This window comes from Gobio gobio (genome assembly GCF_949357685.1).
Source record: "Gobio gobio genome assembly, chromosome: 5".
NCBI lineage: Eukaryota > Metazoa > Chordata > Actinopteri > Cypriniformes > Gobionidae > Gobio > Gobio gobio.
The window spans coordinates 17,032,060-17,046,986 of record NC_137101.1 but is presented as its reverse complement, the minus strand read 5'-3'; the positions used below and the strand labels follow the sequence as shown (position 1 = coordinate 17,046,986).

At 37.3% G+C, this 14,927-nt stretch overlaps 1 protein-coding gene across 4 annotated transcripts in view; it reads left to right on the top strand.

The window, feature by feature from the left end:
• Positions 1-14,927, top strand: part of chchd3a (coiled-coil-helix-coiled-coil-helix domain containing 3a) — an 88,190-nt gene that overhangs the window by 63,382 nt on the left and 9,881 nt on the right. For all 4 annotated transcript variants that reach the window (XM_079817590.1, XM_079817589.1, XM_079817588.1 and 1 more), the window contains one exon: positions 6,684-6,754. In XM_079817590.1, coding sequence (XP_079673716.1) covers positions 6,684-6,754 — 71 coding nt within the window. The remainder of the gene's footprint in view (positions 1-6,683; positions 6,755-14,927) is intronic.

The following is a 14,927-nucleotide window of genomic DNA, read 5'->3' as shown; positions in this document are numbered from 1 at the left end:
CCCAGTAACTGAGCAGATTGTGAAATACTCAGACCGGCCCGTCTGGCACCAACAACCATGCCACGCTCAAAATTGCTTAAATCACCTTTCTTTCCCATTCTGACATTCAGTTTGGAGTTCAGGAGATTGTCTTGACCAGGACCACACCCCTAAATGCATTGAAGCAACTGCCATGTGATTGGTTGATTAGATAATTGGATAAATGAGAAATTGAACAGGTGTTCCTAATAATCCTTTAGGTGAGTGTGTGTATATATATATATATAATATAATATAATATAATATAATATAATATAATATAATATAATATAATATAATATAATATAATATAATATTATATATATATATATATATATATATATATATATATATATATATATATATATATATATATATATATATATATATATATATATATATATATATACACACACATATATACACAGATGCTCGCTTGGATTGAGATCTGGGGAATTTGGAGGCCAAGTCAACACCTCAAACTCGTTGTGCTGTTAGGACCAGTTGACCGTGGAATATTTAGTTGTGAGGAAATTTCATGAGTGGACTTATTGCACAGGTGGCAACCTATCACGGTACCACGCTTGAATTCACTGAGCTCCTGAGAGCGACCCATTCTTTCACAAATGCTTGTAGAAGCGTCTGCATGCCTAGGTGCTTGATTTTATACACCTTTGGCTATGGAAGTGATTTTTACACCTGAATTCAATGATTTGGAGGGGTGTCCCAATACTTTTGGCCATATAGTGTGTGTATATATATATATATATATATATATATTTCTTCAACTGTCCAATTTTGGTGAGCTTGTGCAAATTGTAGCCACTTTTTCCTATTTGTAGTGGATACATACATATGTATACATACATATATGATACATACATATACATATATATATATATATATATATATATATATATATATATATATATATATATATATATATATATATATATATACATACATATACATATACATATACATATATATACATATATATCAGTAGGTTATCAGTAGGTTCTTTCAAATCTTATATATCAGTATATATCATATATATCAGTAGGTTCTTTCAAATCTTCTGTGTTACAATAAAGGAGAGAAAGAATGTGGCTATATTTTGGTTTGCAGCAATGTTGCAAATCATTCTGGGAATGGCAGGATTGATTTTGAAAGTACCACAATATTATGGTGTTTTTTTCTATTTTTTTCTATTCCTCCTCGTCTCTCCTCTCTACTGCAGTTTTCCCTCGCCTTTGGACTGTAACAGTGCCAGCAACGAAAAAGAAAAAGAGAGCGAATGAGAGATAAAGAGAGAGAAGAGAATAAAACGCTGATATATATTACATGTCTCTTTCAATTCAGTTTGCTCGTTTATCAGGGGCCTGCGTGTGACAGCCCGTCACAGCTCTGAGACGGCGGCTGCCACCTCCAGCCTACTTATTGCCGTGGCCACTCAAATTGCCTCTGAAACAATATCTATATATGAACTGTACGTATATATACGCCTCAGATTTTCACTCAATAGTCTCTGTGAAACAATCTCATATTCCAACTGACCGCTCTCCTCTTTTTTCACCATTTCTTTTCTCTTTTTTTGTAGACTCAATTGCGTTATTAGAAGTTGTGTCTTTTTCCTAAGGCTTCATGATTACAGTGTAGAGCTGTAGTCTGAGGTGTTCGCTTTAGCCTGATCAATGGAATTTAAATGACCTCAAGGGCACTTGACTGCAGTGGCTTTGGCTGGATGTTAGCCTGCTCATAATTAGAAATTCTTCTTACTTTAACACGTCATTCTTTTTTTGTTATTAAACCATAATAACATTGATCACATACCAAGCCAGTCAGGCTCAGTGATAAAATCCCCATAGTGCATTGCACCTGTCAAAACAATACTGAAACAATACTGAAAACAATACTAAACTAACAATATTATGAGTAATGTATTTTAATATCTCTTAGATTCAATTCAAGTACCATTTATTAAATAAATAATAAAATAAAAAAACACTATGGTGCATGAATCTGGTGTTGAAGTGTGTAATTTCTGGGATTTCAAAATAATGGTGTGTAATTTAACTAATTAATAATTTGTATTAAATAATAATATCATCAATATATTTGTTTATTTGTTAATAATTGAAAGGTGAGTTTCTCCCCATCTGCCATTCATTGGACACGCAGATAACATTTATTTATTTATTTGTTTGTTTGCTTGTTAATAATTCATAATTGAATGGTGAGTTTCTCCCTATCTGTCATTCATTGGACAACCAGATAACAGTATGTATTTACCTATATACTCGCTCATCCATCCATCCATCCATCCATCCATTTATTATTTTAATATTTTATTTTGATGAAACGGGTTCTAAAGCAGAACCAATTCTCAATTCCCAAACCCCATTTTTGAGGGTGCAGAGTCAGATTTTCAAGATTCAGAACAATTCTGTCTGAAATTCTCACTGGTCAAAATAAAAACTTTTAATCACATGATGTAGCGCCACTTTTGCTTACAACTTTCACATTCAAAGCTGGTCCTGACTCTCGGGGGCTGTTACCTAGCAACACTATATGTTGTAGTCGTAGTAACTCGTAGTGATGCTACACATGCATTTGAATGTAAATAGCTATTCTCTGCATGCAGACCTCTCTCTCGCTCTCTCTGTTTTCCATGCTTCCTGACAGCATTGTTAAGTGAAGAGTGCGAGTTGTTTTATTTGAGATCAATGTGTGGTCATTATCTCTTCCTCCCTGTAGACGCGACACTGGAAAGGGACTACGTCTAGCTCCGCACGAAACCTCGTTAATTTAATTAGCAGAGTTTAATCTAGACAAGAGACACAGCTTGAGCTTTGCACTCACAGTCATGTCCCCCTTGTTTTTATTTTCAGCCACAAGCATTGTAAAATTTAAATAGTTAAACATTTCTTATCATTTGCTCGTGGCGTTGTCATTCCAACCCCATGTGGTGTTCTTTATGAGTTGTAAAATGTCACCAATATGTCACTCTCAAAATGTTTTCTATGCTTGGACTAAAGGATTTTGCCATTGAGTTCCAGCATTTGTGTTTATTTGGGACATTTCCACTCGTCTGTTTTGTTTCACAGTCTCCCGCAGTAAGAGGTAGCGGTGGAAGGATTGACTCCACAGGCCTCTGTTCTGCTTTCCTTCCCTGTTTGCAGTCGCTAGCTTTGATTTGTTAAAGCTCTGTCTCGCGCCTCCGCCTGTGCACTGCGGAGCCAATATGGCCGCCGTGCTGTTGAGCCATAATGGCTGTCTCAGCGGGGGTTTCCCTCCACATCCTCTCTGGTCTGTGAGAGATAACACAGCCTGCTGATTACTGCACCACTGCTCAGATCTCTCATTATAAAGCCTGCGAGATTTAATTTGAACATGGGGTTGTTTCTCAAAACACCACCTATATGCACCGTCAGTAGCAGGAGTAGTTTTTTATGAGATTCTTTCATTAGTTCATAACACCCCTGTGTGCTTCAGATTAAATAAAGTTTTATTTTAAGATGCCTGTAAACAGAAGGCAAGAGAGGGGCTTCACAGCTTCACAGTAGAACAGGTAAAGACTGGGAATTTTTAGTTGTGCTTGCTAAGCAAATTGATACCGCAACAATATAATAGCGGGTGATACAACTGCAACAATATAACTTTATATATATATATATATATATATATATATATATATATATATATATATATATATATATATATATATATATATATATATATATATATATATATATATATATATATATATATATATATATATATATATATATATATATATATATATATATATATATATATATATATATATATATATATATATATAAATATAAATATAAATAAAAGCGGTCCTCTCTATGATTTGTTTGTTGGAAGACAAAATTGAGTTTTATTATTAAAACACTTTTGTCTGTTGGACCACATGACTTTGTTGGTCGCAACACATGAGTTTGTTTTTGCAGGCAACCATGTTTTATTATTATGTCTTAAAGATACATAAGAAGAAATAAAACATTTTTGTCTGCTGAATTAAAACCTCTATGATAAGTTAGTTGGACCACATGTATTTGTTGGTCACACCACATGACCATGATTTTGCAGACAAAAAGTGTATTATTTTTATAACGCGTGTCTGTTTGGACCACATGACTTTGTGCAGACAAAAGTGTTTTATTACCATTTCCTAAATATATGAAAAGTAATAATAAAACACTTGTAAAAACAAAGCCTCTCTGTTATAAGTGGGACCAAATTACTTATTATTTTTGCAGACTTTTATTTTATAAAAACTTTTGCAGGAAAACATGTTTTAATATTATTTCTTATATATACAGTACATACTGTAAGAATAAATAAAACGCTTATGTCTGCAAAATCAAAACCTCTATATAAGTTAGTTTGACCAAATTAATCTGTTGGTCATACCACATGACTTTGGTTTTGCAGACAAAAAGTTGTATTATCTCTTAAATAAATGAGAAAGAATAATAAAACACTTTTGTAAAAATCAAAGCCTCTCTAGTTAATCAAACCACATGACTTTTTCAGACAAAAGTGTATGACAAAATATATTACAAGAAATAATGAAATGATAAGAAATGACTTGCAACCAATTTTGCAACCAACTGACAAAAGTGTTTTATTTATTAATTAAATATTTTTATTTGCAAAATCATTAGTCGTGGTGCGACCAACGAAGTCATGTGGTTTATTCTTAAATATATTTAAGAAATAATAATAATTAAACACATTTGTCTTGGAAAGTCATGTGGTCTGACCAACAAAGTCAAGAGATCCAACAGAAAAAGTGTTTTAATAATAAAAGCAAAATCAAAGTCGTGTGCTGTGACCAACAAAGTCATGTGGTCTTACCAACTCATCATAGAGATGACTCCTGCAGACCCTCATGACTGTGTTAAGGATAACAAGTCTCTTAAAATATTAGATTATTTGGTATTTTCATAACAAGGCAAGGTTAGTTCATGTTGTAAAATGTCATGTGGCGCAAGTTTTCAAAAACGTAATATTTATTGAATAATAATGCATGATATTTAAAAAAAATAAAAACTTTTCAGCTTTTTTTTTAGGTAATCAACTTTTTTTAAATAATGATTAAAATGTGAAAGCCATGACAGATGAAGATGAGGGTTTAGGGTTTCATGAAAGTGTATGTGGGTGGTAAACGAACGCGCTCAGATTGATGGAGGGGCCTCTAAATCAATGTGGCCCAACTCTGAAATCAAAATCAGCACCTATCCCATTCTCCCGTTAATCAAGGGAAAAGGCAGACCTCCTAAATTACACCGCCACTCAGGTCATGGGGCTTTAGATCGTGTGTGTGTGTGTGTGAAGGTCCGACTCACTTTCCACGTAATCAGTGTCTGTGCAGGCCTGCTTCCTCTTAGTGTGTAGCTCTCATTAGTGCTGACTCCTCCCATCAGATTAACATCATCACAACATGCTCTTAAAATCACTGCTGTTGTTCCCTTATACTAGGCTCCTCAGAGTCAAGTTCGTAGCTGATGCCGTCTTTAACTCTCAATGCTGTTGTGCAAATAATAGGCTTGATGGCAGGCTCATCTACTCAGGGGGAAATAAAACATTAGTTTAGAACTTTAAAACTGTGTGAGTCAGCCCTTAAACTTCTTACGTCCCACAGTGTAATAGTACCATGCAGCGACCAAAGTTACATTTGCCAAGCAGCAAATGTGAACATTTTGCCTTAGCAAGTAAACTATTTAGCTGGTAACAATTTTTTATCTATTGGAAATTATGCAAATTGCTTATCTACCAGCCATTTGTAGGTTTGACAGGAAGCTGATTTTGGACTTTAGTACCACATCTCTTATAACCACCAGACAAATTGCTTCTACTTGACGTGCAGTCCATCAGAAGCTATACAGTAGCTTCACTAAAAGCCTTAGATATAATTATTGATCCTCATGGTTGTTGTCTTTCATTTGTATTGATTGTGTGTGTGAGACAGTGAATGTGAGATGAACCTGTCTCGCTGTGATTGAGAACTCGCTTTATGGATATAGCTTGAGCAAGTTTTTGTTGTCACATCCTCAAATTCAGTCGTCCATCTGACATTCGGCCCATTTTCTTTGAAATGCCAGTTATTTTTTCGAATCGCCGACCTGAACGGTTTATCAAGGTCCGTTCCAGGTTGTAAGGACATCCATTTTTACCCACCTACTCTTGACACACTTCACTAAGATCCTCATAAGTTTTTTGATTGCCATCATCTGTTAGTGTGATGACCTTTTCATCTTTGCTGACACTTTTTCTTTGATATCCTCCCTTTTTTTTTTTAAATCTAAAAGCCAGCAAAACTCTTTGTTCTGCACTCCAGACAACAACAACCAAAAATGCTTAAATTTATATTGGAATTTTGTTTTGTTCTTGTGCTGTACTGGTAGCACAGAAAGGTGGATACGCAGTTGGGTTGGAGCTGCTGCTGTTTTGAACATTGTGTTATTGGGAGCTTTTTATGTCTATAAATGTTCCCCTTCTTCTGTTCATACTGCGGGAGACAGAAAAAGGATTAGGAATGCACATGCAAGCATCGATTTTAATTCTGAAAAGCAAAGTGATTTTCAGAAAATATTTTATTTTGACATATTTTCACTCTCTTTCTTCCTCAGAGTGCCCAGTTCTACAAGGTGACCAATGAGAACTATCACAAGGCAGCAGATGAGGTCAACGCCAAGTTCAAGTGAGTTCAGAATGACACACCATTACATTCATCAGCTTAAAATCCAACATTAATACAGCTTATATACAGCTTATATCAGTAAGATGCATGTATTTAGATGTGATCACACACAATGAGCATTTGTTCTAGCATCTCTCTGTTCCCATTTATTTAGGCACACAAGGCTGTAATTATTTCTTTAAAAGGTATAGGTTTCATTTAAAAAATGAGAATTGGAAAATTATTTACTCAACCTCATATATTTTCTAAACCTGTATGACATAGTATCTTCTTTGGAACACAAAACTAGATGTTTAGAGAAAGCCCAAGCTGCTCACTTCCATACAAGGAGCCAATGAAGACTAGGGGCACCATTATAGCCCATATGAATTGTGCGCTATATTGGAGAACAGAGCCAAATTTAAGGTGTTATTAACTGAAAATCTTGTTTGGCATTATTCATTTTCATTATATGGAGAATATCCTGCTATAAAATGACTCACTTTGTGGTCTACGGTTGAAGGACAGTCCTACGGGTGTAAAAAGAAACACATGAGTGTGAGTAAATGATGACCAGAATTTCATTTTTGGGCAAACGATCCCTTTGAACCTTCAAAAACGTATGGTATCATGCGTCACTACCTCATTCGGAAACGCACTAAAGATGTTTCCATCATCTATTGCGACAAACTTCTATAAAGTCTTGTCATGAATGTAAAATCTTGGCCATTATGCTACTGTAGCTGGAAACATGTAACTGAAGAGCCCTACAATTATAGGACATTTTGGCTCCATATGTCTTAATGTGGCCTATTAGCCCCAATAGTAATGCATGTTGGTAAAGGGGAAGTGAAGTGAGGGCAGCCTGTTTCAGGACTAGCCTGCGCTCACAAATCGCATTAGGCTGTCATTATCCCTCTTCCTCAGTGCCAACACAGGGATCATCGTCTCTTTAGAAATGTCAGAAATTGATTTGTGGTGTCCAGTGGGGCAGAATCTGAGTCGGGAGGGGGGAGGTTGCACGGCTAATGCTAAATTGCATTAAGAAATGCATTAAAATAGCATTAGCCTGACATGGTTCTTCGCACAGGCCTGGACTGGGGTGTCATGTGACCAGCGGGGCCGCAGTGAATGCTCTGATTGGCTGATTGCATTAGAGAGGTGCATTAGCAGCGCTGTGATTGGATTACGGGGTGGAGGGAAAAGCGTGCGTGAGAGGGTTTTTTGTATATAATGAAATGTCTTCAGGGTCGGATGTTTCACAAGGAAAGACGCAAGCTTTACTGACTGCGAGAATAATGAGGTTTAACTGCATGTGCGTGAGAAAGAAGAAAAGAAACATACATTTTTGTATTATATGAATGATGGGCCACAGGTGTGTGTGTGTGTGTGTGTGTTTAGGTTGTACATTAGAAACGCGTCTCTCTGTATTGCTTTTCCCAAATGGATATTCCAACAATATCTGCCCTCTAAAGGGAAAACGGGCGATAAGATCCGATCAGGAATTGGGTTGAGTGAAAAGGATTAAGTATATTTTGTCTGAGCCTTTTGATTTCCTGAAAGTTGAAACTGCCCTGGAGATGGAGGTCCAAATCTGCATAATTGATGGAATTAACATGAGTTTGATATGATAATCTTTTACTTGAAGTTGTAAATGATCGTCTCTTCAACGTCTTCATTCGCTCAGTAGCTGAAAGCTTTTGATGTGCTTGTGGGTTTGACTTCTGGAAAAATCTAAGGTCAAATGGTTTAATTACTTTAAAAATACCTATTTGATTTAACATGATTTATTTAATTTTATCCTTATTTATTTATTTATTAAATGAACACCAAAGTGGTGGTGTAATTGCAATGACTTTACATCTGTACTTACATCTAACCCAGTTAAAGCATGTTTCTTGATCAACATCCTTTGTTGGTCCTCGAATAACATTAATATCGACCAATCAGTGACCTCTGATTTTTTTTTTTTGGACAAATGTAGGGTTAGGCCTATGATGTGTGGAAAAACATCTGCGATTGGTCACCTTTGATATTATATATTTACAGTTTTAATATGGAGCTGGCCCACCCTTTGCAGCTATAGCAGCTTCAACTCTTTCCATAAGGTTTAGGAGTGTGTTTATGGGAATTGTTTACCATTCTTCTAGAAGCGCATTGGTGAGGTCAGGCACTGCTGTTGGATGAGAAGGCCTGGCTCTCAGTCTCCGCTCTAATTCATCCCAAAGGTGTTCTATCGGGTTGAGGTCAGGATTCTGTGCAGGCCAGTCAAGTTCCTCCACACCAAACTCTCTCATTCATGTCTTTATGGACCCTGCTTTGTGCACTGGTGCGGAGTCATGTTGGAACAGGAAGGGGCCATCCCCTAGCTGTTCCCACAAAGTTGGGAGTATGAAATTGTCCGAAATGTCTTGGTATGCTGAAGCATTAAGAATTATTTTCACTGGAACTAAGGAGCCAAGCCAAACCACTGACACCATAACCCCCCCTCCACCAAACTTACGCTTGGCACAATGCAGTCAGGCAAGTATTATTCTCCTGGCAACCACCAAACCCAGACTCGTCCATCAGATTGCCAGACAGAGAAGCGTGATTCGTCACTTCAGAGAACACGTCTCCACTGCTCTAGAGTCCAACCTATCTCGGTACCACGCTTGAATTCACTGAGCTCCTGAGAGCGACACATTCTTTCACAAATGCTTGTAGAAGAGTCTGCATGCCTAAGTGCTTGATTCTTTCTTCTTTCTTTTTTTACACCTGTGGCCATGGAAGTGATTGGAACACCTGAATTCAATGATTGGTGTGGCTATATAGTGTATGAACAAATCAACAGCACCGATAAATTACTTCTGTTTTACAATAATACAGATTTTCTCAGAAGTACTGGGATACAAGTTTACAGTCCAGATATAAACACTGATGTCTACAGAAGCGGAAAATCACCTTTTAAAAGAAATTTCACATTTCAAATAATGATTGTATCATTTTTTTTTTTTAGTTGTCTGTTCAGAATCATGTGGGAATCATATGAAAAAAATCATCCAGCTCTATTAGAAACGGATTGAATGTTATGGCAGTGACATTCATAACCGTTTCTAGCCCAAACAGAACTATGAGAAACCAAGCAATACAGTGATGACATGGTGAACGGAACGTTTAGTGAAATGGCATTTCTATCGTCCAATAGTTTTCTGATATGTTTATGGTTTAAGGTTGGGAATTTAGACTCAAAAAATGGATGCAAGTAAAGTTTGGGATTTAGGGTTAAATAATATGGTTTGAGGTTAAGTGAAGGTTAAAATGTTAGGGTTTAAGTAAGAAATTTAAAAGTAGAGGTTTGGGTTAGGATTTTGGGTAAAAAGTTATAATCAATTTGGAATTAGAGATGAGGGTTAAGCATGTTGATCTTAGGAGGCTGCAGAAGGTATGCACAAATACACACACACATATGCACATATGAAACCGCTCTTCCACACACTTATGCACACACACAGCCTGTTGATCTATGCAGCCATGGATGCTGGAGGAATTACAGATAAATGCTTCACTGAAAGAAGGGGATGTTTTCTTCAGCCACCTGTCAGTGCTGACCTTTGCCTCATCTCTGTGATGCTGTGTTTAAGCATGCACTCCGTGTGTTTGTCTTGTGTCCCCAGGGGGTTGCCGTACTCGGTCACACCAAAGCAGTTTCACAGCATTGACCTCTCCCTATGTTCTGCTATCTTCTGTTCTCTGAATGGGTTTAAATGCCTCTGCTCAACCAGTTTAGTCGCCCATTAACGTGTCCTGTTTAGGTCAAAGTGCACTTGTTGGAATTAGTGTTCCAGTGCACTACACCACAGTTTCACATAACTATCAGTCTGCTTTTCATGAATAGTTCAACTAAAGCCGTTTCTCATCTTGTGTCCTTGTGTTCTCGTACTGTCATCATCAACCATCGAAGTTCAATCCCAGTACTCAAGAACGCAAGTACAGAGGATGTATGAAAGTGTTCTTGATATTGAACATCCATCGAATGCAGACTTGAGAGAATCAAACCATTAGAAATTCCAGAAGCTACTACGGGCGGTCATCGTACGGAAGCCTGTAAGCTTTAAACCTCTCGTTCTCACTTAAGAGATTCCCGCTACAAGCTCACAAATACGTGACACCACCAAAGACACATTTTCCATTTTGTTTTGCTTTATTTTAATAAAGTGATTAAGACCTGGAGACCATGCTTTGCATTCTTGAAATTGAGAAAGTCTAATGGTGATGATACACAGGGCATCTTTTTTAGTAATGTTACTTGGCAATGTTGCCGTCAATGGGCAACCAGGTAAGACACAGGGCCCATGACCGATCTAAAGTATCCAGATAGAAATGTGTTGCCCATTCCCAATGAGAAAGTGGCCAGGCAACATTGCTTTGTAACATTGCCCAGCAACATTGCTCAAAAAAGTTGCCCCATGTATCATCACCTTAAGTATAGATTGAAACATGTGAATGTAGAGTTATGTAATGCACGCACACACACGCATACACATATATACACCGATCAGGCATAACATTATGACAGGTGAAGTGAATAACACTGATTATCTGTGCGCCTGTTAGTGGGTGGGATATATTAGGCAGCAAGTGAACATTTTGTCCTCAAAGTTGATGTGTTAGAAGCAGAAAAAATGGGCAAGCGTACGGATTTGAGCGAGTTTGACAAGGGCCAAATTGTGATAGCTAGATGACTGGGTCAGAGCATCTCTAAAACTGGAGCTCTTGTGTGGTGTTCCCGGTCTGCAGTGGTCAGTATCTATCAAAAGTGGTCCAAGGTAAGAACAGTGGTGAACCGGCGACAGGGTCATGGGTGGCCAAGGCTCATTGATGCACATGGGGAGTGAAGACTGGCCTGTGTGGTCCGATCAAACAGACGAGCTACTGTAGTTCAAATTGCTCAAGAAGGTAATGCTGGTTTTGATAGAAAGGTGTCAGAATACACATTGCATCACAGTTTTTTGCGTATGCCCATGCTGACCCCTGTCCGCCGCCGAAAGCACCAACAAACCCTGCCACAAAGCAAAAATGGTTCAGGAAAGGGGAGCACAACAACGATAGAATCTTAAATATAGAATCTTAATTTAAAAATAGGGCAAACGAGAATAACATTTCTAAAATCAGATGATAACCAATAGAGTACCACTATATCTTGGATCCCTAGTATCTGCATTTGCCTTTATGTGTAGAGGTTATTTCTGAGCCTTATTTTTGAGATTTCTGTGTGTTGGCATTCGCTCACGTCTCCTTGGAAAAACCCCATAATACACACCAAGATCTCAGACTGTAATGGCTGCTCTTTAGAAGAAATAACTCTTAAAAGACCATGAAGTTTGACTGCCTATTCAAGCACAGCTTGACCTGTCTCAGAGAACACAATTATAGCTATTACAGCGAAATATAAGTGAATGGCAGTAGACCAGCCATAATATTTAAGCTAAGTATTCTGTTTTAAAAGAGGTCAGTCGACGGCTGAACAGCAAAGAATATCAATGCCGAGTAAATGGCCTTCTCACTCAACAAGAGGAGCTCCACACTCACAGTTATGACTGGTGCTGTCACAGGTTATCAAACCCTCATCATCTTGAAAGTGTGTCTCCAGACTGCAGACAGAACACTCTTAGCTCTGTTACATCTTTACCGCGGCTTGATTACCTATATATCATTCTCTTATCTTTCCTCCTACTCCTTCATCTTTGTTTTTTTGTCTTTCCTTGCCTTTCTCACCCTGGTATATCTGACCTCTGCTCATCTTCCCCATCCAAATACCTTTCTTTCTTTTTTTAAGTTCTCCCTTTTCTTTCCATCCCGACAAGTAATGGGACGATGCGAGTTGGTTTCGGAGCCCGTGGCATCTCCTCTTCCCTCTCGCAACTGATGGATCGTGTTTTAAAAACGACGAAAATGAGTGCTTATCATTTTTCTTCGTAACTGCTTCATTTGTTTTGATTTCTGTCCGCCTGTCACACACGCCGTCAGCTCCTAAATGAACATACATGTGGTTTTTTCAGAAGTGGACGCTTAACCTCTTCACCCCGTTAGACTGCGAGTGCTCATAATGATGACGGATAGTCACATGTCTGTTAAGAGAGAGATCTCAGTTCATCCGAGCCGACTGTAAAACACTGGACCTAAATACGCAGCGCCGGTGGGCTGATATTTCATTAGTCTTGATTTGAGAGAATTAAGACTGTTTGAGAAATGTGTGCTGGTATTTTAACAAGCTGAATGCAGCAGGACGGGCGTCTTTGTGCCTTTCGTCTGCCGTTTCTTCCCTGCGCTAGTGTGCCCGAATGGTTTTTGCCTAGTAAATCCCCTACAGACCGGCACACCTATAGGAAGTCCTTCATCTGCTAGCGTAGGTTAAAAAGAAGGTTGCAGAACCATGGGATAATTTAGAGCACTGTGCTCTTTCTGTCCCTTTTCCCTGTCTTTCATTCAGAAGCTCTCTCTTTCTCGCTCCTCCTGTGATAAAGCATCTCATATCTGTGTGTCTCTCTCAGCCCTCGGTGTCACAGTCGTCCAAGAGCCTGCTCGCTGTGATTTATGACCCACATCTACTTCTTTTCTTCCAAAAACCATTTCATCTGGACGGAGGGATTTACACGGGGACATAAATAAATATATACACGCCTGTGATATTATAGAGCTGTCCTGCTTTTTGACGCCCGATCTGTGGATTGTGAGGGAGAGAATGGGAGAGAGAGATGGTGAAGGTGCCATTCAGCTGTATTGACATGTGGATATTTTACCCATAATGCCATTGGCATTAGGTTAAAACCTCAGATGATGTGTTTGAACAGCAAAACTTATTTCCCCCTTAGGTTTTTTTCTCCAATACCAATTTGCATACTATCCGTTCTATATAATAATGTTCTGATATTCAAGATTAGGAGTAGTGTGTCCCAAATCATCATATGTTGAAAGTAGTTTGACAAGCGTGCGATGCTTTTTCCGATGGTTTTTTTTGTTGTTTTTTTGTACTATTCAAATTTGGGGTCAGAATTATTTTTTTATTTTTTTTAAGTCTCTTATGCCCACCAAGGCTGCATTTATTTAATCAAACATACAGTAAAAACAGTAATATTGTGAAGTCTTCAGACACCATTCTAATAGGCCGATGTGGTGCGTAAGAAATATTTCTTATTATCATCAATAGCTGGGTTTCCAAAAAATGCTAATTAGTTAGGTGCGTTTCCATCAAGTTGTTCGAAGTGGATGGCGATGGCCCATACATATGGGAAAGACAATATCAGCAGGATTTTGTAGCGACCAGACATTTTACTCACAACATTTGCCTACGACATTGCAGAATGTCAGAGGCCACATTTGAAATGTTATGCAACACTATTGATACCATCAGTGGAAACATGTGGGTTTAATGTTCGCTACGTCAGAATTTATTCGGCAAATGTGTTTCCATCTCCCATTATTCGCATTTTTTGCAAGTCAAAAATCACTTCAAGAGACTTTTTTGGGAATTGAGGGATTTTTTTCCCGAAATTTGCAGTTTCTGATGCAATACTTCAAAATGTGCGTAAAAACAGGGTGATGGAAACAGAACTGCTTATTATTTTTGTGGAAACCATGATAATGTACTTTTTTTCAGGATGATTTGATGAATAGTTCATAAGAACAGCATTTATTTTTAATATATTTTTATAACAAAAATGATAAAAGTCTTTTCTGACACATTTGATAAATTAATGTGTATAAGTATTATTATTATTTTTTAAATCCTACTGACCCCAAACTTTTAAACAGTAAAGTATATTTATATTTATAAATTATGTAAATCTTTAAATACCTTTTACATTTATATAATTTATATTATATTAAATTATATCCAGTTATTTTTAAGGTTGGCTGTCTCTTATATTTACATGCAAACACAAAAAATGCGATACATAAAACATCTAGTTCTGTATCATACTTTTTATTCTAATGTTGTTCACAACCCTTGAACTATAAAAAATGTGAAGTTTGTGACTCTTTTTCAAGTATAAATGGACCAAAGGGGACTATCATACATAGTTTTTTATAACATGGTGGTATGTCCCAGTACTGCCATACTGTTTTATTACATACTTAAAATTATATACTTTTCTATCACCAGTAAAGTACCTTTAGCCCATAGATAGTAGAGGTACACTTTTGCCTTTTT